Consider the following 22,645-nt stretch of genomic DNA (forward strand, 5'->3'; position numbering starts at 1 on the left):
GTTTTAACTGGAGCCTTGGTTATTGAGACAATCTCTTTCTCTCTCTCTTTTTTTTTTTTTTTTTTTAACACTGTGACAGGTAGGTCAGGTGTTATGCTTAGACCCTTTAAAACAATTGGTAGATTTTTTTTTTCCTGTTTTGTTTTGACAGGGCTAACTTTTCAAATTAAATCCTTTTATTGAATTTTCACCCTTGGATAGTTTCTGAAGATGCTGCCTTTGCAAAAAAAAAAAAAAAAAAAAAGTAAAGTAAAATAAATAAAATTAGAACTGATAACATTTCATGCTTTGTGAAAGCTAAGCCTGAGATGACAGTTTGGCATTATCAACCGCCTTGCCTTCAGGGATCACAGGAATAATGCTGGGTGTAAGAAAATGTGCAGATCACAGAGAGTGATGGCTTCATTGTTTTTAGGATAAAGCGTCATGTGCATCGGATGCCACAAGCCAGAAAACAGCAGCATATGCCCAAAAGCTTGAAAATGAAAGCAACCCGGGATGCTACCAATTCCATCCAGAGCTTCCTAAACTAGGGGTGCGATCATGGGAAACAGACCCTCAAGCTCTTTCACTAATTTTCTGTTGTGGAACTTTGCTACTCAAAGCATGTTTCACAGACCCGCAGCATGGATATCATCTAGGAGCTTGTTAGAAATGCAGACTCTCGGCCGGGTGCGGTGGCTCACGCCTATAATCCCAGCACTTTGGGAGGCCGAGACGGGCGGATCACGAGGTCAGGAGATCGAGACCACCCTGGCTAACACGGTGAAACCCCGTCTCTACTAAAAATACAAAAAATTAGCCAGGCGTGGTGGCGGGTGCCTGTAGTCCCAGCTACTGAGGAGGCTGAGGCAGGATAATGGCGTGAACCTGGGAGGCGGAGCTTGCAGTGAGCCGAGATCACACCTCTGCACTCCAGCCTGGGCGACAGAGCGAGACTCTGTCTCAAAAAAAAAGAGAAAAAAGAAATGCAGACTCTCAGGCCCCTACTGAGTCACAATGCAGATCTTAACAAGGTCCCTAGGTGGGTAGCATACATGCTAAGGTTTAAGATGTGAGGCTCTAGCATTTTCAGACAACCTGGTAAGTTGAGGTGAGATAGCCACTGGTAGCCCTGACAACTGGTCAGCCGGGTATGCGCTCATTCAACATATGCTTAGTGAGATCTCTCTACATGTAGATGCCATGGCATGTGCTGGAGACATAATATTTTTGTTTTGACATGGGATCTCACTATGTTGCCCAGGCTGGAGTAAAGTTGCTATTCACAGTTGTGTTCATAGTGCACTACAGTCTTGAACTCCTGGGCTCAAATGATCCCCCTGCCTCAGACTTCTGAGTAGCTGGGACTACAGATGTGTGCTACCATTCCTGGCTCTGGAGATACAATATTGAATATGATATACATGGTCCCTGCTCTCATAAAACTTACAGACTGGTGGCGAGAAACGGTTGTGATCGAATAAACATGTAAAAACAAAGTATAATTTCAAACAGAGAAGAACATGATAAAGAAAAAAAATAGTTGTATAAAAGCAATCAAAATAAGAAACTCATTTAGATTGAGAGTTTACGAGAGGCTTTTCTAAGAAATAGGCGATTAACCTGAGGTCTGAACCACCCACAGTAATCAATTATGCTAGATTGGTCAGGGTATGGGCAAGAAAGAAGGGTATTCCAGATAGAGAAAACAGCATGTACCAAGGCTTTATGGCAAGACACATACCCCTGTATGTTCCAAGAATTGAAAACCCGCCTAAAGGCCTGCAGGCAACGAGTGAGGAGACAGCAGACTAAGATTAAGCTGAGGGAATAGGCAGACACAAGTTATGCTGGAGCTATAGGTCAAGATGAGAATTTAGCTCTTTATCATCAAAGCAATGGGAAGTAAGCAAGACTTCTTTTTTTTGAGATGGAGTCTGGCTCTGTCGCCAGGCTGGAGTGAAGTGGTGCGATCTCAGCTCACTGCAACCTCCGCCTCCCGGGTTCAAGTGATTCTCCTGCCTCCATCTCCCAAGTAGCTGGGACAACAGGCACGCACCACCACACTCAGCTAATTTTTGTATTTTTAGTAGAGATGGGGTCTCACCACGTTGGCCAGGATGGTCTCTGTCTCTAGTAAGCAAGACTTTTAAACAATGATGTGTTTACTTTTGCATTAAGAAAATATTGATCTCTGTTATGTAGCAAGAACTGGACCTTGGAATCCAAGATAACATCATCTGCTCCAGGGAAACGGAGAAGTCACCACCAGAGCGAGCCCCCTGAGGAGGTGGGAAAGCTGCTCTGACCTGTTGAGCTCATTCTGTGTCAGGCACAGTGCTGGGCATGTTACATGTGGCAGCTTTGCCTGGGTTACAGAGGATGATGGTCAGCCTTGATCCCTAACCTGTGCCCCCACTGACTCTGTCAAAAAATATATTCACTCCCCCAAAAGGGAAACAAACCTTTAGAGATGAGAAATCTCCTGGTACATGCATAGTAATGAAAAATGTGTGGTTTCTGGGGAGTTTGGGCTATAGGGGTGACCTGCTTTGTTTGGCTGTAAGCTGGTAAAGTGCAGGACCTTCTGCCTTTGTGTTCAGAAGAGCTAAGGACTGGTAGGCACTAACGGCAGTGATTAGGGTGCTTTTGAATTGTGAGGGATATTTTAGAAACTGGGAATGTCTTGGAAATGAGATGGTCACTCTCTGGGCCAGCGCTGGGTAGCCGACAACAGCCTCATTGCTCTGTGGTAATTGTGGATAGTCCATTCTCTTCCTCTCCTCTACATCTGAGACCTCTTTCTTTCTCCTTGTCTTTTCTCTCCTCACCCTCTTCTATATACAGTTTCCCCCTTTTCTCATTTTCTTTTACCCCTCTCACCTGGAATGCTCTATCCTAGGCCTAGCGGTACCCCCACAAATGCTTAGCCCTTCTGAGGATCCTCTGTACCAGAGAAGGGGAAGGAAACATTCATTGCTGGTGTTAGTAGGTCAGGCACTGTGTGAAGTATTGTATATGCATGGGTTTCTTGAATTCTCACCTGAATAGGCTCTGTGAGATAGACATCACTGTCCTCTACTTATTTACCATATTAGCTTAGCTATATTATTACTTAAGCTTTCTATGCCTTTGCTTCTTCATATGTGAAACGAGAAAAACAACCTACAACATTGTCATGAGGCTACAAAGTGTAGTCCTGTCCTTCACTGCAGCATAACCACCCGGAGTTGATAAGAACTACTGACAGGTGAGCAATTCACTCAACTGACTCTCCTCCTGCTGCCTCTCATGGGGACACACAGAAAAATTCTCTCTCTCTTTTTTTTTTTTTTAATTCTTTCCAAGTGTTTTGTGAATCTCCAAACAAGACAGTGAGGCATGGCCTGGATGGTATCTGACAAAATAAGGAGACTGAAGAAACAATTCAACACAAAAGAGTAGCAGCAGCAACAACAACGAAACACTTTAGGAATCAAGAGTTTGGAAGTATTCTCTTTACCTGGAAAGACACTTTGATTGGATGAGAGGGCTGTGCTGGTATCACCACTATCAAAATATACATATTTCTGGATAACCTATATATTTATATGTATAAATATATGTGAAAATATATATTTATGAAAAATTATTAAGATTATTTTGTATTACTGAAGACAGGAAATGTCTTCATGCCTAAATCACACAATTATTGCCACTGTGCCGTTGTGCCTGCCTACCTATCCTTAGCTCTTCCGAACAGAAGATACCTGCACTTTACTAGCTTAGAGTCAAAAGAAGCAGGTCACCCCTGCAACCCCAAATCCTCAGAAACCACACATTCACTATTACTCTGCATACACCATGAGATTATTACACAGACTCAGTTCATGACAGAGTCATAGAACTAATATTACTGTGAGTATTGCGGCAAAGTTGATTTACTTACGACCATCCACAGTTCTGGCCTCAAGATGCACAAGGTCTGGTTCTTTATTTGACCCCATCACAGACCTAAAAAATGGAGAAACATGAAAAGAAATATCCATATTAATGACTTCGCATGTGCCTTAGAGGAACTCGGCAGAGTCCCCAGACTATTAATATTCACAGGCATCTAAACCCACAATCCTTAGAATATATCTACTCTATTTATTTATACAGCCTGACAGTAAAATTTCCACTTAAAATAAAAATGATAATGAAAACTACACTTGATGAAAGGCAGGCTGCATTCTAGCAAGGATGTTGCATGTTATTAGCTGGGACTTGCATACAGGTCCTACGCATGTTGTGTGTGTACTCTTGCAACAACCCCAGTGACAGTGTATTAAACTTTCAAAACTTATTAGGCAGGCATGCTGCTTCAGCTGGGTGACTTGATCAGCGATTCCCATGGCACACTGATCTAATTAATTTTTTCACTGAAATTTGCCAAACCACCTACGACTGCCCTATGAACAAACCCTGTGACTCAACCAATACAGCAGCAGTTACAGCAGAGTGACGATTCTCTGTATTGTCGAACCCGTGTGAAGAGAAATAGATGCACCTCACTTTCTGATATGTGCCTGAAACCATATGTGTAAGCAAAATAAAAGCCTATTTAAAATGCCTTGGGGACACATATTATTTTGTGTAATCCTGCAGTAAGCTATATTAAATAGAAAATTATTATTCTGGAACATAAATAATATGGGCAATCACGCTTTATCTCTAGGATTTTTATACAATGAGATTAATTAAACTTGGGAACATCTGCACTTTTTGAAAAAATCAGGCTTTGCAGAACTTTAATTTATTCCATTTCTACACAGAAAACAGCGAAATGCCTCCAAACTGGTCCCTCTGCCTGCCCCCAGCCACTCAGCCCAGCCACTCAATCAAGGCTAGAAAATGCAGATGTTAAAACTACTTATCCCTGGGCCAGGCGCGGTGGCTCACGCCTGTAATCCCAGCACTTTGGGAGGCTGAGGTGGGCGGATCACAAGGTCAGGAGATCGAGACCATCCTGGCTAACACGGTGAAACCCCATCTCTACTAAAAATACAAAAAATTAGCCGGGCGTGGTGGCGGGTGCCTGTAGTCCCAGCTACTCCAGAGGCATGAACCCGGGAGGTAGAGCTTGCAGTGAGCCGAGATCGCACCACTGCACTCCAGCCTGGGTGACGGAGTGACACTCCGTCTCAAAAAAAAAAAAAAAAAAAAAGTACTTATCCCTCCAGAGCCTAGTGCGGTATCCACGACCCTGCACAGACTGGGTCCATCTCATTTTTGCTGCCTCATCTCCTGCCACACTGAAAGATGTTGCCATTGTCTGAAAGTGCCACACTCATTTCCTCGCCCCTCTGTGAGTCTCTGTAAGCTTCTGCCTTCAGGTTGAGATGCTCTTCTCCAGCTTCACCTAACCCCTGAATCATAGTTTAAGACACAAGTGAAAAGTCACTTCCTCTGTTAAATATGTCTCATTTACGACAGGGAAAGCCTTTTCCTCCTATCAGCAAGTGTTTGTTATAAATCCAGTAAGATCCTTATCAGAGTTTGTTATAAAGAATTATTTTTGTGTTTTTCCAATATGAAGGCATCCTCTTCCCCCAACAGACACACACACAACACACAAATACAAAAGATACACACACAGAGATACCCAATAAAGCTACTGGAGAGTCTTCTCTTTACACACTTTATATTCATAGATATAGTTCCTGGTATATAACAGACAGTCAAATGTGAAATGAAAGAAGGAAGGAATGAAGGAAAGACTAAAGAAAAGGAAAGAAGTTAGGAGGAAAGGCAGGGAGGACAAGAGGAAGGAGGTAAAGAGAAAGAAAGCGAAGGGGCTATAAAGGTCTGTGGGTTTTCTGAAGTAAGTACATTAATCATTGTGCTAGGGTTATTCCCAGAACTCTACTTACTTAAACTCATTTTTCCAACTCAAAGAAGCTGAGTGGCTAGCTGGCTTAATCACTCTTCATCTGGAGAAAAGAAGTCTCCTTAAAGCCCCGTTATTGCTGTCACTAAGTTTTCTCTGATTGATACATGGCCTGAAATTCAGAGCCTATGCTTGAAACATTAAATCCTACTTTGTTCTTCCCCTAGGAAGCAGATATTTCCTAATAAGGGTTTCATAATTTCCCTCATATAGACATGGGACATGCATTTGCACATTTTAATCACTGGAATCTGCTTGAATCCAGGCAGAAAGTGACCCTTTCATCAGAATTTCAGTTAAGTACTGCAGCGACTACTAGGCTTTGGGTGGTGACTCTCCTCACACTGAAGCATTAACTGGATCCACAGGTGACCTTTTCTGACAAGACTGCAAGTCATGAGCATTAAAAAAGAAAATGAGCTGCTTGACAAGCCTCAATCCAGAAAGCTCAGCAGTTAACTGTTTTATTTCAAAATGGGCAGTTACATGTTGTTCAACTGTCCACCTTGCCTTAAGTTTCATCCTTGAAATGACTACCACCACTTATTCCCAGGAGAAATGCAGTACCCCAGAAACACAAGGTTAAAACTAGCATGCAAGCCTATCTACTTGGCTTATGGCTAGTGTCAACGGGAGGCAAAATAATTACGCTGGATTCAGTGTAGCTTTCCATGTGCGTATAGTCTCAAAAAAATAATAGCAGTAGTTTTTTAAAATCTTGTATTATCTTTAATGGCAAAGCTGTTGTTTCCAGTGACATCCCCCACTGCCTTATCAACAAACAAAAAACAGGCAAGGCCAGGTGCAGTGGCTCACGCCTGTAATCCCAGCACTTTGGGAGGCTAAGGCAGGCGGATAATGAGGTCAAGAGATTGAGACCATCCTGGCCAACATGGTGAAACCCCGTATCTACTAAAACTACAGAAATTAGCTGGGTGTGGTGGTGCGTGCCTGTATCGGGAGGCTGAGTCAGGAAAATCCCTTGAACCTGGAAGATGGAGGTTGCAGTGAGCCAAGATCACACTGCTGTACTCTAGCATGGGTGACAAAGTGATACTCCATTTCAAAAAAAAAAAAAAAAAAAAAAAAAGAAAAGAAAAAGAAAAAAAAGAGGCAAGAGCAAAACAGAGTTCTCTGTTCTCCCCAAATCTACTGTGGCTAACAAACCTCCTTATTCTGCCTAAATGTTTTCTCATCTATAGTAAAACAATTACAACTACAAAACAAAGCTTTACATATGAAAGTCAAACCACAGTGTTTCCAATAATTTTTATTTGATGATGCCTCACCCCTAGACCTGTGGTCCAAGAGTATCTCCAGCAGTTACAGATGATAAAGAATTATTGCTGCTTTTACTCTATGGCCTAGTGAGTTCTTAATTGCTGAGGCCAATCAATGCTGAATGTCTGTACAAGTGCTGATTTTAAGGGTCCTGTCATTGACCAGATACCTTAGAAAAGCATATCATTGCAGTTGACCCAAATGATATCATTACTCTAGCCTATATATGCTCCTAAATTTTAGCTGGAGCTACAGAGTTAGGTAGCATTCTGTGTGTTTTAAGACCAACTATGTGTTTCATCCTCATCCTCATCATTAAACATCACTGTCATCATCATTATAATCATCAAAGAAAAACAGCATCAACATAGAATTTAATACAAAATGAACTCTTCATGGTCTTACTTGAAGAATGAGATCTTGAGACTGATATTCAAGCATCTCTATCCAAAGACGTTGGCAAATCTGACTTCTGGTATTAAGTATAAGGGATTGGGCACCTTTGTTTTATGCCTCTAGATTATCCGACACATATCACTGTCATAGTTCATAATGATTTGCTACACGTCTGCATAAATGACTCTCTTACTACACTGGACTCCCAAAGGTAAGTGTTCTGTCTTTTATCACTGAACTCTCTCTGCTTGCCAAAGTACAGAGAAGCAAGTTTTCTCAGTAAATACATATACAACATTTTTGCCAATATTAGTCAATATTTACTAATATCCAATACAGCATGTTATTCTTTCTGGGACTCAGAACCTCTCTGTAAACATATGATAAAAATTTTGTCTAGGATATTTTAATTATTTTAAAAAAGGCAATAGGTAGATGTATCTTGTGTACCTTTACACTGCCTTTATGTTGAACCAGGAAAATGAACTCCCTTCTTGAAGTGAATTTTATGGAAGGGAAAGGGAGTCTTTCTGTGTACATCCTGGTGTCTGCCTGGGATCTCCTCTCATCCTTCTTTTGCCTTCATAACTCTTATTGCTGTGGCTCAGCTGCAGATGACTGAAGTTGAAAATAGGCTTCTCAGTGGGGGTGCCACTTAAGCCAAGTTGGTTATCCTTTCTGAGACTTTCAGAATGATGAACATACTTTTGCACAGAAAAAATTAGGCCATGTTATAATTGGTGACTCATTTGTCAATCTCCTTTATTGACAGACAGACTCAAACCTTTCTGTACCTCTGTGCCAGGCACCTGCACGCCACAGATAGATTATCAAAAAGCATTAACTGAATGGTTTTTGAGAAAAGAGAAGTACACAAACCAGCCATATCAGCATGTATTAATTTATCTGTATATGTAACTTTTGTTAAGTTAGTTAACATCTCTGTGCTGTCACTTTTTTAGTCTTTAAAATAAGTTAACATAATTTTTTCTATATTTTTCCTATAATATACATCTTTAAGTACCTAGAAGACTCCTGGCACAGAGCTAGGACTCAGGAAGTACAGTTAATTTATTTCTTCTCTTTTTCCCCCTTTTTATTTCAAGAAATGGGTGGGGGAATATTAATACCTAAGAAATTAAAATGTATGCTGGTATTAAAACACTCTTGGCCAGACGTGGTGGCTCACACCTGTAATCCGAGGATCACCTGAGGTCAGGAGTTTGAGACCAGACTGGCCAACATGGCAAAACCCCGTCTCTACTAAAAGTACAAAAATTAGCCGGGCATGGTGGCAGGCGCCTGTAATCCCAGCTACTCAGGAGGCTGAGGCAGGAAAATCGCTTGAACCTGGGAGGTGGAGGTTGCAGTGAGCCGAGATCAAGCCAGTGCACTCCAGGCTGGGTGACAAGAGCGAGACTCCATCTCAAAAAAAAAAAAAAAAAAAAAAAAAAAAAAAATTATTGACATATCATGGATGCCTTGCTAACAGAAATGATCTATCAAAATTATTTATTGTCATAAGTCAATAGAAAAAAAATGAGTCAATGGCTCAGAGATCAATTATATGAATAAATACAATTCAATTATTTATTCATTTATTTAGTCAGTGAAACATTCCAAACCCCTACTATGAAATAAGAATGAGGGCTACATAATTACTGCACTTAAGAGCTTTAAAACTACAGAAGAGGCAGTAACCCAATGAAGAAAGGGTTCTAACATTCAAGGTGCTATTTGAAGACACAGGAGGAATGACCTTTCACCTGCAGATGGAAACCTGGAGGAAAAGCAAGGTCCAGGAACCCTTTGGAGTAAATAAATCAAATCTTCAAGTATATGCAGCAATAGGATCAATGGACAGAAGGAGTGAAGAGCATTCCATTTACAGACAAATAGCAGGTACTGGAGCCCTAGCTCAAAGAAAGGATGACCCATATATGTATCTATTGTAAGTCAATAGGATGGATCCAGTGTTTCCAAAGTAGATTAGCAAAAGAAAACTGAAAAGACACCAGGGGCCCAATCAAAAAGCACCTTTTGTGTAATGCTCAGGTTTTGTATTTGATCCTGAAAGCCATGAGATGGTGCTAAAGAAAGGTAAGCGTATACATTTATAAGCAGGTGGAAAGACTTCAGTCCTGGTCTATGTGTGGTCCTCGCTATTGAGGGAGTATGAGGTGAAGTTGCGCAGGTCATCTAGGTGACCTTTGTTGATGAAAACAAGACAAAGCCCATTGCAGCCTCCTACATCTATACTTCCAGTATCTTAAGTAGGTTTTCACATTTAGGAGCTATTTTGAAATAAAACCTAAAGATCGCTAAAGACAAGAATATGAATAAAAATGAATCACACTCTGAAATAGTATACCAGTGACATAGCAGCGCAACATCAGCCTTCTGAAATACAATCAGCCAAATGCAGCCTTTGTAGACATTTTCTACACAGAAACTCAGAAATGTCACTAGTTTATCATTCGCCTGGCATTTTGTCTGAGTTTATACCAGCTTAATATAGTGCCCAATAAATGCTGCAGAGCCACAAAATGTCCTGATGTAGATAACCTCAGAGCAAGTATTACAAAATAAATATCATGATGGGATAGCACCTATTTATTCAGATTCAGAATTGCAGTTAATGGCATATGGGAAGAAACGAGGAGGGACCTGCAGAGGAACAGAGGCTGGAAGGTTGGAGACCCCTGCCTTCCTCTTCATGTTCCCACAGCCCCTCTTCATAAACAAAGTCCATGAGGGCAACAGGTCCTGTCTGCTACCAAAGTGCCTGGCAGGTATTGGCAGTGACATACCTTGGTTTCCTCTCCTACAGTCAAGGGTTTCCCCTTCACCTGCCACTATAATTAGGCCCTCAGACAAACATCATCAAGATAACCCTGATTAAGGCCACAGTTTTTGTTTTTGAATAGAGCATCTTAGCCTGAGGTCTCGTCTGCTGTCCAACACGGGCAAATGGGCCAGATAATCTACAAAGCAGCCGAAGGTGCCATTTAACCTCTCCCTTTAGCCTAAGAAACATGTCTGCTTTCTGCTTTTATTCCTCTGGCCCCCCACACTGTCAGTCACATTGGTTCTCCAGAACCAAAGGTACCTACTAAAAATAACAAATAAATAGATCAATAGATAAACAGACAGATAAAAACAATGCTTAATCTCCTCAATGCACAATGGCCTACTGAGAATCAGCATTGCCAGCAACCTGAAGCCCTCCACATGCTGCATTTTGTCATCCTTACTCCCCAAGCCAGAAGCCCAAGTGTTTATTTCTATGATGTCTGCAGCAAAGTGTGTGTGTGTGTGTGTGTGTGCATGTGAGTGTGCGTGTGAGTGTGTGTGTATGTGTAGGTGTCGGGGAGCAAAGTGAGGCATGCAAGTCTGACCTGGAATGAAGAAATACATAAAGCTCAGGAGGGCAGTGAGGAGGTGAAGATGTTTATTGAGCAAAGGGCTTGGTAAATAGGACTAAAAGTTTAAACAACAATGTTTAGAAACAAGCAACCTGTCTCTAGAGACATCACAATGACCAGACCTAAACCAGCCAAGAAGAAGCTTTCTGCAGCAGCTCTCCCCTTCCTTTCCCCACTTTCCCTTTTCGAATTTAATGACTTTGCTTTTTCCATCAGTGTGTGCATTTTTTTGTTTCCTTCTTATTTCCCCACTTTTATGCCCCCTCTTTGTCTTTGTTGTTTCTTAAATAAATATTTTTTTAAAGGACGGGGGTGGTGCAGGCACGGTGGCTCACGCACTTTGGGAGGCCGAGGCGGGTGGATCACTTGAGGATGGAAGTTCGAGACGAGCCCGGCCAACATAATGAAACCCCATCTCTACTAAAAATACAAAAATTAGCCAGGCGTGGTGGCACACATCTGTAATCCCAGCTACTCAAGAGGCTGAGGCAGGCGAATTGCTTGAACCCGGGAGGCGGAGGTTGCAGTGAGCCGAAATCATGCCACTGCACCCCCCTACCCACCCCCCCAAAAAAAGGATAAAAGTATGTGGGGGCTCTAGAGGGATACCAGGGACCATGCTCAGATCAGTGCTCCTGATCCCCAAACAAAAATCACAGCGCCAATGAGATACAGAGAAATGCATTTCAACTGATCAAAAAGAGCATGAGATTAAGGTAAAGGAAAAGCTTAAAATATTTTTCATAAGGTTTCTTTTCATCTTTTTAAACTTTAGTGGTATCATACCCTGCGTATTTTTAGCAACTTGTTAAATGTACTCAATAATATATCTTGGAGATGGTTCCATACCAGAACAAAAAATGAATGAGATAAATCTCTATTTTATTGCAACCTATTAAATGAAAATATCCAATTTATTCAGTCGTTGTCTATTGATGGACGCAAAGAAAAAATATACATAAATGGGGAAGAAAAAACTGGAGATACACATTAAAAATTCATAATTGTAGTCACTTTTGGTAGAGTTTGGGGGTTGTGGGTAATAGTCAAAGGGATCCTTATCCTTAGCAGTAATTCAAGAATTTTTATAAGGAAGATGTATATATGCAGTAGTCTAATAATTAATATAGCTGTACTATTAATAAAAAGAAAATATTCTCCATCTGGAAAATAAAGTCTAAGTGGGTAATAAATGTGGGCAAATCACAAAGGGAAAGAAAAAAGGATGAGTGACATTTCCGTAGGGAAGAGACCTGGGATTTTCTCAAATCTTGAATACTTATAAGTCTGACACCATCTTAGTAAGAGGGCCAGGAAGGTGAAAGCCTAGAAGAGTTTTGGTCAGAGAAGCAGTGCTAAGGACCTCCTGGAGGGGCGTGCTTGTGTTGATGTTAAATTCAGCGTGAGAGGAAGGAGGCTGGAGATCCTGCGTGGGGCCGGAGGGGCCACAGTGACAGAAGACAGGGAGAAGAGAGAACCTCTCCACTTCTCCTCTCTTTATCCATTTCTGTTAAGGACAAAGAACTTCAGACTAGAGGGTAGAACAAATACAAGTTTAAAGGAATTGCTCAGCGCAGTGGCTCACAGCTGTAATCCCAGTATTTTGGGAGGCTGAGATGGGAGGATCGCTTGAGTCCAGGAGTTTGAGACCAGCCTGGGCAACAAAGCCAGACCCCATCTCTATTAAAAATTTTTAAAAAGGCCAGGCACAGTGGCTCACGTCTGTAATCCCAGGGTCTCACTATACTGCCCCGGCTGGTCTTGAACTCCTGGACTCAAGCAATCTGTCCACTTTGGCCTCCCAAAGTTCTGAGATGACAGGCGTGAGCCACTGTGGCCAGCCAGGGATTGTTTTAAAAGGCAAGGTTAGTGGACTAGGTATTTGAACTACAGACTCACTATGGATGACCAGAAAGGTTGGGTAAATATTAAAAGTAATAAGAGACCTAGCAAGGAAATAAAAACTGAGAGAAGATGGAAATTCAGAGAAGAAAGTCCAGAGTTTGGCCCACTCTTCCCCCGGGGAAAACTGTCATTGTCTTGGCTGGGCATGGTGGCTCATGCCTGTAATCCTAGCACTTTGGGAGTTCAAGGCAGGTGGATCACTTTAGGTCAGGAGTTTGAGACCAGCCTGGCCAACATGGTGAAACCTCATCTCACTAAAAATACAAAAATTATCCTGGCGTGGTGGCACATACCTGCAGTCCCAGCTACTCAAGAGGCTGAGGCAGGAGAATCACTTGAACCCAGGAGGCAGAGGCTGCAGTGAGCCAAGATTGCACCACTGCACTCCAGTCTGGGCGACAGAGAGAGAGAGAGACTGTCTCAAAAACAAAAAAAAAAAAGGAATTGAAAATTTAAACCAGGCCGGGCGTGGTGGCTCATGCCTGTAATCCCAGCACTTTGGGAGGCCGAGGCGGGTGGATCACGAGGTCAGAAGATCGAGACCATCCGGCTAACACGATGAAACCCCATCTCTACTAAAAATACAAAAAAAAAAAAAATAGCTGGGCGTGGTGGCGAGCGCCTGTAATCCCAGCACTTTGGGAGGCCGAGTCGGGCAGATCACGAGGTCAGGAGATCAAGATAATCCTGGCTAATGTGGTGAAACCCCGTCTCTACTAAAAAACACAAAAAATTAGCCAGGTGTGGTGGTGGGCGCCTGTAGTCCCAGCTACTTGGGAGGCTGAGGCAGGACAATGGCGTCAACCCGGAGGCAGAGCTTGCAATGAGCTGAGATCACGCCATTGAGCTCCAGCCTGGGTGACAGAGTGAGACTCCGTCTCAAAAAAATAAAAAAAGAAAATTTAAACCTGAGCATTTTGCTGCTGGAGATAACCTGACCCCATGGAAATGATATTCCATAAGAGAATTCCAGAACAGCTATCTCCACATGTTTTGTTTGAACACATCAAGCAAGGGGGGGAAATTAGGCACTCCCAATACATGATGGTTTATTAGCTATAAGTTGTGGAAATGCAGTACAGTACTTACATACTAACTTTAGAAAATATACACAAAATAGAAACTAAAATCGGAGCAAAGAATAATCACAAAGTATCTTTTTCCCACACCTCAGTGAATCACCAATTACCCCCCTAGGGTGCGGGTGCAGGTAAGTCACCATGGAGACTGTTGCTCTAAACTGAGGATTCCTGGGATATCCTTAATATTTAACACCAGGCATGGCAGATGGTTGATTCTGAATTAATTTTTTAATGAATAAATGAATAAATTTTTGAATATGTTTACTGAGTAACTACAAATGCTAGGTGTAGTTCTAGACATTAGGGGTTTAAAATTGAATAAAAAAGAAAAATCCCTGTACCTTGTGAAGCTTACAATTCAATATGGAACACAGAGAAATTAAAAATAAACATGTCAGGTGATGCTCATAACATTTCTTGAAAGCTGTGTGAGGAAAAATATATAAAATACAAGGCATTTAGCTACATCAGAAAAAAAAACCCATTGTTCCCCGGTGTCAATCAATGGCTGGTTTCCATCTATTAAGTGTGAGATTGATGTCATATAGGGCCGCAAGGCTGTGCTCTTGTTGGTGTCCTGCTCATCAATTGTCAACAACTTGGGTGAAAATACATGTTGTGTGCCTAGAAAATTCATACATGACACAAATTCAGGAAAAATAATGACAAGATAAGAGAAAGACAGTGTTATCTCTGAAAGCAATTTACTTGCCTAAGGGCATACAGCTAATAAAAGATACAATCAGACTGGAACCTAGGCATTCTAATTTCTCTAGGGCTCTATACACCACCTGTAAGAAAGGGTAGAGATAATAGTACCGAATAATTCGATTGTTGTGAAAGGTAAAAGACGAAATATGTGTAGCTACTACTACTGGCAAGAGTATGAATCAAGGAATCCTTTAGGGACAGAAAGTCTGTTAGAGATTAACTAGTTCAAACACCTCCTGTTACAATTAAGAAAGCCCAGGCTTCCAGAGAGCAAATACCATGTCCAAAGTCATACCACTCAGAGTGTATCAAGGTTGGAATTACTAACCCAGGTCCTTAACTCATGTCAATAATTCTTTTCATAGAAAAAAAAATTACCCCTTAGTGTCTGAGGCAAGACAGTGTTAACTAGGAAGGTAATGTGTGTGTCTTACACACTAAAAAGATAAGGAGAAGCCAGGCGTGATGACTCACACCTGTAATTCTAGCAGTTTGAGAGGCTAAGGCAGGTGGATTGCTTGAAGCCAGGAGTTGAAGGCCAGCCTAGCCAACATGGTGAAACCCCGTTTCTATTAAAAACACAAAAATTAGCTGGCGTGGTGGCATGCACCTGTAATCCCAGCTACTTGGGAGGGTGAGGCAGGAGAATCACCTGAACCCAGGAAGCAGAGTTTGCAGTGAGCCAAGATTGCATCACTGCAATCCGGCCTGGGTGACAGAGTGAGACTCTTTGTCTCAAAAGAAAAAGTTATACATATATATATATATATATATATATATATATATATATATATATATAGAGAGAGAGAGAGAGAGAGAGAGAGAGAGAGAGAGAGAGAATGGAAAATCCTGACATTTCAACATCCTGCAAGCGTTATGTGTACTGGCATTCATGAGCCTAGACATATATGAGGGGTCCCATGTCCCAGAGACTGGAAACAGACTAGATATTAATTTCTTCAGCTTAGACCTTAAATAGCAGGGTTTCTAAGTTTGAAGGTGGCTTTTCTGCAGTCACTTGCAAAATGACTAATACATTCTCTCCCTTCTCAGAAAACACAGTGTCAGTTTTTACATGGACAGCTCAGTGCCTGGCCTATAGGTAAGGCTCGTTTAGCTATCCTTGTAGTCGCTTTTCCATACTTCGTCAGATTATTATGACACAAAATCTTCTCTTGCTTTATGGTTGGGTATTGGTACTTCTGCAAAAATACACTAAGAGGCTGTTGCCCTCAAATACTTCAATTGAGAAGGAAAAGAGATCCAGTCAGTAAAGCCTGCAAGGGAGTAAGAATAGAATTGGGTTAGATATAGGAGGAAATTAGATTGATCTTCATTGCAGAGGCAATTCCTGGGGTGTGAAATGGCAACTGCTCTCCTTAGCAGAGATTGAGAATCCCTTATCTGAAGTACTTGGGACCAGAAGGTTTCAGATTTTGGATTTATTTTTCAGATTTTAGAATGTCTACATATACATACTGAGATATCTTAGGGATGGAACACAAGTCTAAACACAAAATCCATTTATGTTTTATAACACCTTGTACATATAGCCAGAAGATAATTTTATACAATTTTTTTTTTTGAGATGGAGTCTAGCTCTGTTGCCCAGGCTGGAGTACAGTGGCACAATCTCGGCTCACTGCAGCCTCTGTCTTCTGGGTTCAAGTGATTCTCATGCCTCAGCCTCCCAAGTGGCGCATGCCACCACACCCGGCTAATTTTTGTATTTTTAGTGGAAATGAGGTTTCACTATGTTGGCCAGGTTGGTCTCAAACTCTTGACTTCAAGTGATCCACCTGCCTCGGCCTCCCAAAGTGTTGGGATTACAGGTGTGAGTCACCACGCCTGGCCAATTTCATACAATACGTTTATTAGTTCTGTGCATAAAACCAAGTTGTGACTGCATTTCGACCAGAACCCATGGCACGAAGTATGGTATGAAATTTCCCACTTGTGACATCATGTTGTCACTCAAAAAGTTTCAGATTTTGGAGCATTTATGGTTGGGGATTTTCAAATTAGGGCTGTACTACCTGTACTTTGTTTGTTGATGAAAAATTTCTGGAGTTCTGAGTATAAGGTGTGAAGGGATTTGAAACTGGGCAAAGACAGGGAAGCTATTTTGTGAAAATGATTTGAAGGCTGTGCCAGTTTGCTTTTGAACTCATGTTAACTCCTTGGCCAAGGAAACTAGTGTGATGACAAAAAAAGAAAAACACACCTCTTAATTTATCTCATTTTGGGGTCTGTTTTTAAATCAGTAGTCCACTATGGATGTGAATTCCTAAAGTTGGTTTTGAAAATATCTCAATGTGACAAAGAAAAGAGAGAAGTGGAGGAGGGAAAGGGAAAGAGAGGGAGTAAAAGAGAACATGGGAAAGAGAGGATAGGAGAATGAGAAGGGCAAATGAAGGCATTGGAGACAGAATAAAGACAGAAAGGGAGGAAAGAGAAGCCAGAGAGAGGAGACTTTCTTCGCTATGACTATTCCACAGGGGTCACCATGCCCTCCTGCTTCCTGGCTGCCACCAATCCCACCACACCACCATCCATCTGGAAATATGTTTGACTACTTTATTATTATCATTATTTGTATAATTTATTTTATTTTATTTTATTGAGAAGGAGTCTCATTCTGCCACCCAGGCTGGAGTGCAGAGCAATGGCACGATCTCAGCTCACTGCAACCTCCGCCTCCCAGGTTCAAGTGATTCTCCTGCCTCAGCCTCCTGAGTAGCTGGAACTACAGGTGCATACCACCGAGCCCGGCTAATTTTTGTATGTTTAGTGGAGACGGGGTTTCATCATGTTGGTCAGGCTGGTCTCTAACTCCTGACCTCAAGTGATCCACCCACCCTGGCCTCCTCAAGTGCTGGGATAATAGGTGTGAGCCACCGCACCCGGCCTGTATAATTTATTTAAATAGCATGCTTTAAAAATAACACTGCTGTGAAAAATCTGACTGCAAAAGGAGTATGTATTCATTGAAAATATAATACTAAGTATACAGAAGTAAAAAAAAAGGAAACTAAAACATTCTTACAATCCCTCCATCTAGAATTAACGACCTTCAATATTTTGCTGTTAATCCTTCAGTACTTTTTCAGTGTTCGTGTAGGCACTCCTTTTTCTTTTTAAGACTTTTGCATCATATCACGAACACAGCATAACACATGATGTAATATTAGGACGCACTGTTTTGCCAGCTGTACAATATTCTATAGTTGACTTAACTAGTTTTCTGATCACAGAGTATTGGTAATATCTGTTGTTTTACATTTATTTATTTATTTATTTATTTATTTATTTATTTATTTATTTATTTATTTATTTGAGATAGAGTCTCGCTGTGTCGCCCAGGCTGGAGTGCAGTGGCGCGATCTCAGCTCACTGGAAGCTCCACCTCCTGGGTTCACGCCATTCTCCTGCCTCAGTCTCCCAAGTAGCTGGGACTACAGGCGCCCGCCACCACGCCCGGCTAATTTTTTTGGAGTTTTAATAGAGACGGGGTTTCACCGTGTTAGCCAGGATGGTCTCCATCTCCTGACCTCATGATCCGCCCACCTCGGCCTCTCAAAGTCCTGGGATTTCAGGCTGGAGCCACCATGCCCGGCAATCGTTTTACTTTTAGACATGATGCTGCACTGATGATCTTTGTAGGTAAATATCTGTATGTTTCTCTAATCTCTCTAGTTTTTCAATAGGAACAACTGTTATAGGAGGAGATATTGTAGTCTTCCCTCACCCACAAAGTTTAAGTCCATAAGGTATAAGAGGGCTTAAAATGTTTAGAATATTTACCTTATGACGATACCATATATTTCATGTATTTTTTAATTGGTGAATTTAGAACCTACATTCTTTGTTTTGGGAATTCAAATGACTTAAACTCAGAGGTTAGTACCCTGCTTACAGGTCTGTTTTGTTTTTGGGAGCAGCCAGACTTGCTTTTTTCCTTGGTTAAGACAGAGGAGAGACAGAAAAAGGTAAAACAGAGTGTGAGTGTGAGTGTGTGCCTGTGTGTGTATGTGTATAACATCTTCCTTTTGGAAAAGATGTGTGAGTTGCCCAACTGAACAAAGAGGAGAGCTCAGAACTACTGGGTGAGAACCCCGCCTCCATGGTCAACCAAGAAAATCAGTCACAGAGAAAGTGCATTTTCTTCTGACGTCTCCATTCCAGGTCAGACTCTAAAATGCTCATTAAAAAAAGACCAACAAAAACTTTATTAGCCAGAGTCTTGCCCTTAATTAGTAGGTCAACAGGGATCCTCTGGACAACAGCTCAGAGCCAGGGCAGAGGGACACCTAAAGTGAGAAAGGGATATTAGCAAAGAAACAATAAGGGCCAGGTGCAGTGGTTCACGCCTGTAATCCCAGCACTCTGGGAGGCCGAGGCGGGCAGACCAAGAGGTCAGGAGATCAAGACCATCCTGGCTAACATGGTGAAACCCCATCTCTACTGAAAGTACAAAAAATTAGCTGGGCATGGTGGCGGGTGCCTGTAGTCCCAGCTACTCTGGAGGCTGAGGCAGGAGAATGGGTGAACCCGGGAGGTGGAGCTTGCAATGAGCAGAAATTGCACCACGGCACTCCAGCCTGGGCGACAGAGTGAGACAACGTCAAAAAAAAAAAAAAAAAAAAAAAAAGAAAAGAAAAGAAAAAGAAAAAAAGAAACAACAAAACACAATCCAGAATTGAGCTTATTCACCTTCATTAGCACACTACAGTAATAATTGCTGTAGGCAAGATTGGCTACGAATACTATAGTAGGCAAAACGCATGTTCTCAAAGTATCTCTCCAAAATCTTGATCAATTTTCTGGTTATATTAACATATGTTCACACACTTTTTGATACTTATCCTGCCAGGAGTTAGAGCTTAATTCTTCTTCCTTTGAGCGTGGGCTGAACTTAGTTACTTGCTTCCAACAAACAGAGTATGGGACAAGAAAAAGAGTAACTTTTCAATGGTGAAATCTCGGAGCTTCCAACAAATAAGAGTATGGGACAAGAAAAAAAGTAACTTTGCAATGGAGAAACCTGGGGGACGCCCCCTTCACCAAGTGATCAAAGTTAACATCATCAGTAATAAGACATATTGATATCTTGTACTCCTTGATATGAGGTGATGAGAAGGGTACATCATTTCTGTGATATTCTTCCCAACAATCTATAACCCTGTAATCATGAGAAAATATCAGACTAACTAACCCAATTTGAGGGGCACTCTACAAAATACCTGACTAGTACTCTTCAAAACTGTCCAGGTCATCAGAGACAAGGAAAGACGGAGGAACTCCTACGGATTTGAAGAGACTAAAAAGACATGAAAAATAAATGCAATTTGGGATTCTGCATTGTACCCTGGGTCAGGAAAAAAAAAGCGGGCGATATTAGTAGAAAACCTGGAGAAATCCAGACAGTCTCTATTTTAGTTCACTGTTTTTTACCAATGTTAATTTTTTATTGGTAAACATTGCACCATGGTAATGTAAGATGTTAACATTAGGTAAAGCTGGGTGAATAGGATATGGGAACTCTCTATATTATCTTTGTAATTGTTCTGCAATTCTAAAATTATTTTTAAATAAAAGAGGAAAAAAATCCTATGCCCAAACCTTGTTAAGGACATGAATTAGAGCAAAGCCACAATTTCCTACAAAGAGGAAAGTAATCTATTTAGTAAGTCAGCCTCATCACATGGAATGGACTGGTTATACTGTCATTAAAGAAGGTAAACAACTGTGTCACTTCAGCTGTCCTATATTTATGATTCAGGCATTTCGACAATCACAAAAAAATTAAGCTACTTCATTTTTCAAAAAAGTGTTAAGGTTGTTTTAGTGGCTCTTATTTCTGGGATGTTCTTATTTTTGACTTATTCATAAGTAGAAAACAATGCTGACAGCCAGCGTTCTTATTTATTCTTGGGCTTCCCTGGTTACCACAGACAGAACCTGATAGCAGATGACAACATAAAGATGTTGGGTCCAGGAGCTGCTGAAATGTGAGGTCAAATGTGAGGCTTGTGCCTGATGTGGTTGTCTGCTATGTCTCTTTTGGATTCCTCTCTCCTAGGCATCTCGCTTTCCTTGACTACTGAATTACTCAGGAAGGCCAACTGATCATAGAAGGCAATGGAAGAGCTGGTTTGTTCCCTGGGATGGTGAAGCAGAAGATATCCCAAGCGCATAAATATTCTAACAGGTTTCATCCTGTCACAATAGAGTCATAAAATTGCTCTGTTCAGCACATGATAATGGCTTTGTAATTCAATTATTGGTAGTATTTGTCTTCTGGGATTTATCTGCCTTAAACTTCAGCACTCATGTAAAACCCTTTACCATAAATCTCATAAACGCAGGTTCTGTCCCCCACCCCAGGGCACATCTTGCCATGCCTGTGAAAACCTTGACAGCTTTCTCTAAATTATAGAATTGTCCTGTTTAGAGGTGTTGATGTTTTAAGTGCCAGAGTCAACAATAAAAAATAGTGGGACAGGTCCATTTCCTCTAGTTATTCTCTTTAGAGGAAGATAGATCCTGACAGACAGACCAAGTTCCATTCCCAAACCAAAATGATGTTTCCATCCATTTCTCTAGCATTTTTTAGAAGAGATTCCTGCAAGTCATAGGGGGTCAGATGAGATGTCTTCTAAGTTCTCTTTGATCCTGAGATTCCGATGCGTAAATACATCAGGGCTTGTCACCTGCATAGATTCACTAGTCTTACAGTTGGTTTTAGAATTTTCCTCTATCTACTCTGCCTTTCTTTTGTGCTCAGTCAAATAAGTCAACCTTCAGTTTTTGGGTCTTCTCTACTCTTCTGTCTCAAATTGAGCATTCCACATCTCGGTAGTTATCTACTATGACAACCCTATTTAACCTTCAATTTGAAAATGTACTTAAAGATACAGCATGACAGATAGATAGGAAGAATAAGTGCTCGTGTTCTATAGCACAACAGGGTGACTATAGTTAACAATAATCTATTATATATTTTCCAATAGCAAGAGGAGAGGATATAGAATGATCCCAGCCCAAAGAAATAAATGTTTGAGAAGATGGATATGCTAATTACTCTGATCCGATAACTATATATTATATGTATCCCATAAATATGTACTATTATGTGTCAATTGAAATATGAAAATAAATAAAATGGATAAATAATGCCACTTCATCCCCATTATCTGTCCTACATTTTTCACTCACTCAGAAAATATTTATTGAGCACCTCTTCCATCCATTCCAAAATGCTAATTTTTTCTCATTTTAACATCTTGTACATCAGTAGGTATCTTATGATTGTTCAAATGTTATACAGGCATACTTTGATTGCACTTCATTTTATTGCTCTTCACAGATACTGAGTTTTTTTGTTTTGTTTTGTTTTGTTTGTTTTTTACAAATAGAAGGTTTGTGGCAGCCCTTCATGCAGCAATTCTACCAGTGCCATTTTTCCAAAAGCACGTGCTCACTTCACGTCTCCGTGCCACATTTTGCTAATTTTTGCAATATTTCAAATTTTTTCATGATTATAACATCTATTACGGTGATGTGCGATCAGTGATCTTTGATGTGACTATTGTGATTGTTTTGGAGTGCCACAAACAACAACCATATAAGACTGCAAACTTAATTGATAAATGGCATGTGTGTTCTGATGGCTCCACAGACCAGAGATTCCTCCATCTCTCTCCCTCTCCTCAGGCCTCCCTATTCCTCGAGATGCAAGAATATTGCAACATTCACTTATTCGTGCTAGTCTGGAATGAAACCCACAATATATCTTAGATATACCTGTAGTTTAATTGGCAGCATTTTTTTTTGCTGATACATAAAATAATAACGCACCTCCATTTGATGAAAATTTAGACTTTATGATAACAGTACATGCCACCAACTGTTCTAGGCACTTTGCTGTCTCCGCTCTGTGGTCAATTTCT

The 22,645-nt window shown here is 41.0% G+C and overlaps 1 protein-coding gene across 6 annotated transcripts in view; it reads right to left on the reverse strand.

Annotated features, from left to right (window-relative positions):
* SORCS1 (sortilin related VPS10 domain containing receptor 1) overlaps nt 1–22,645 on the reverse strand; it is a 588,824-nt gene that overhangs the window by 152,386 nt on the left and 413,793 nt on the right. For all 6 annotated transcript variants that reach the window (XM_019035469.4, XM_055354006.2, XM_055354007.2 and 3 more), the window contains exon 6: nt 3,911–3,975. In XM_019035469.4, the coding sequence (XP_018891014.4) occupies nt 3,911–3,975 (65 nt within the window). The remainder of the gene's footprint in view (nt 1–3,910; nt 3,976–22,645) is intronic.

Source organism: Gorilla gorilla, chromosome 8 (genome assembly GCF_029281585.2).
Source record: "Gorilla gorilla gorilla isolate KB3781 chromosome 8, NHGRI_mGorGor1-v2.1_pri, whole genome shotgun sequence".
Taxonomy (NCBI): domain Eukaryota; kingdom Metazoa; phylum Chordata; class Mammalia; order Primates; family Hominidae; genus Gorilla; species Gorilla gorilla.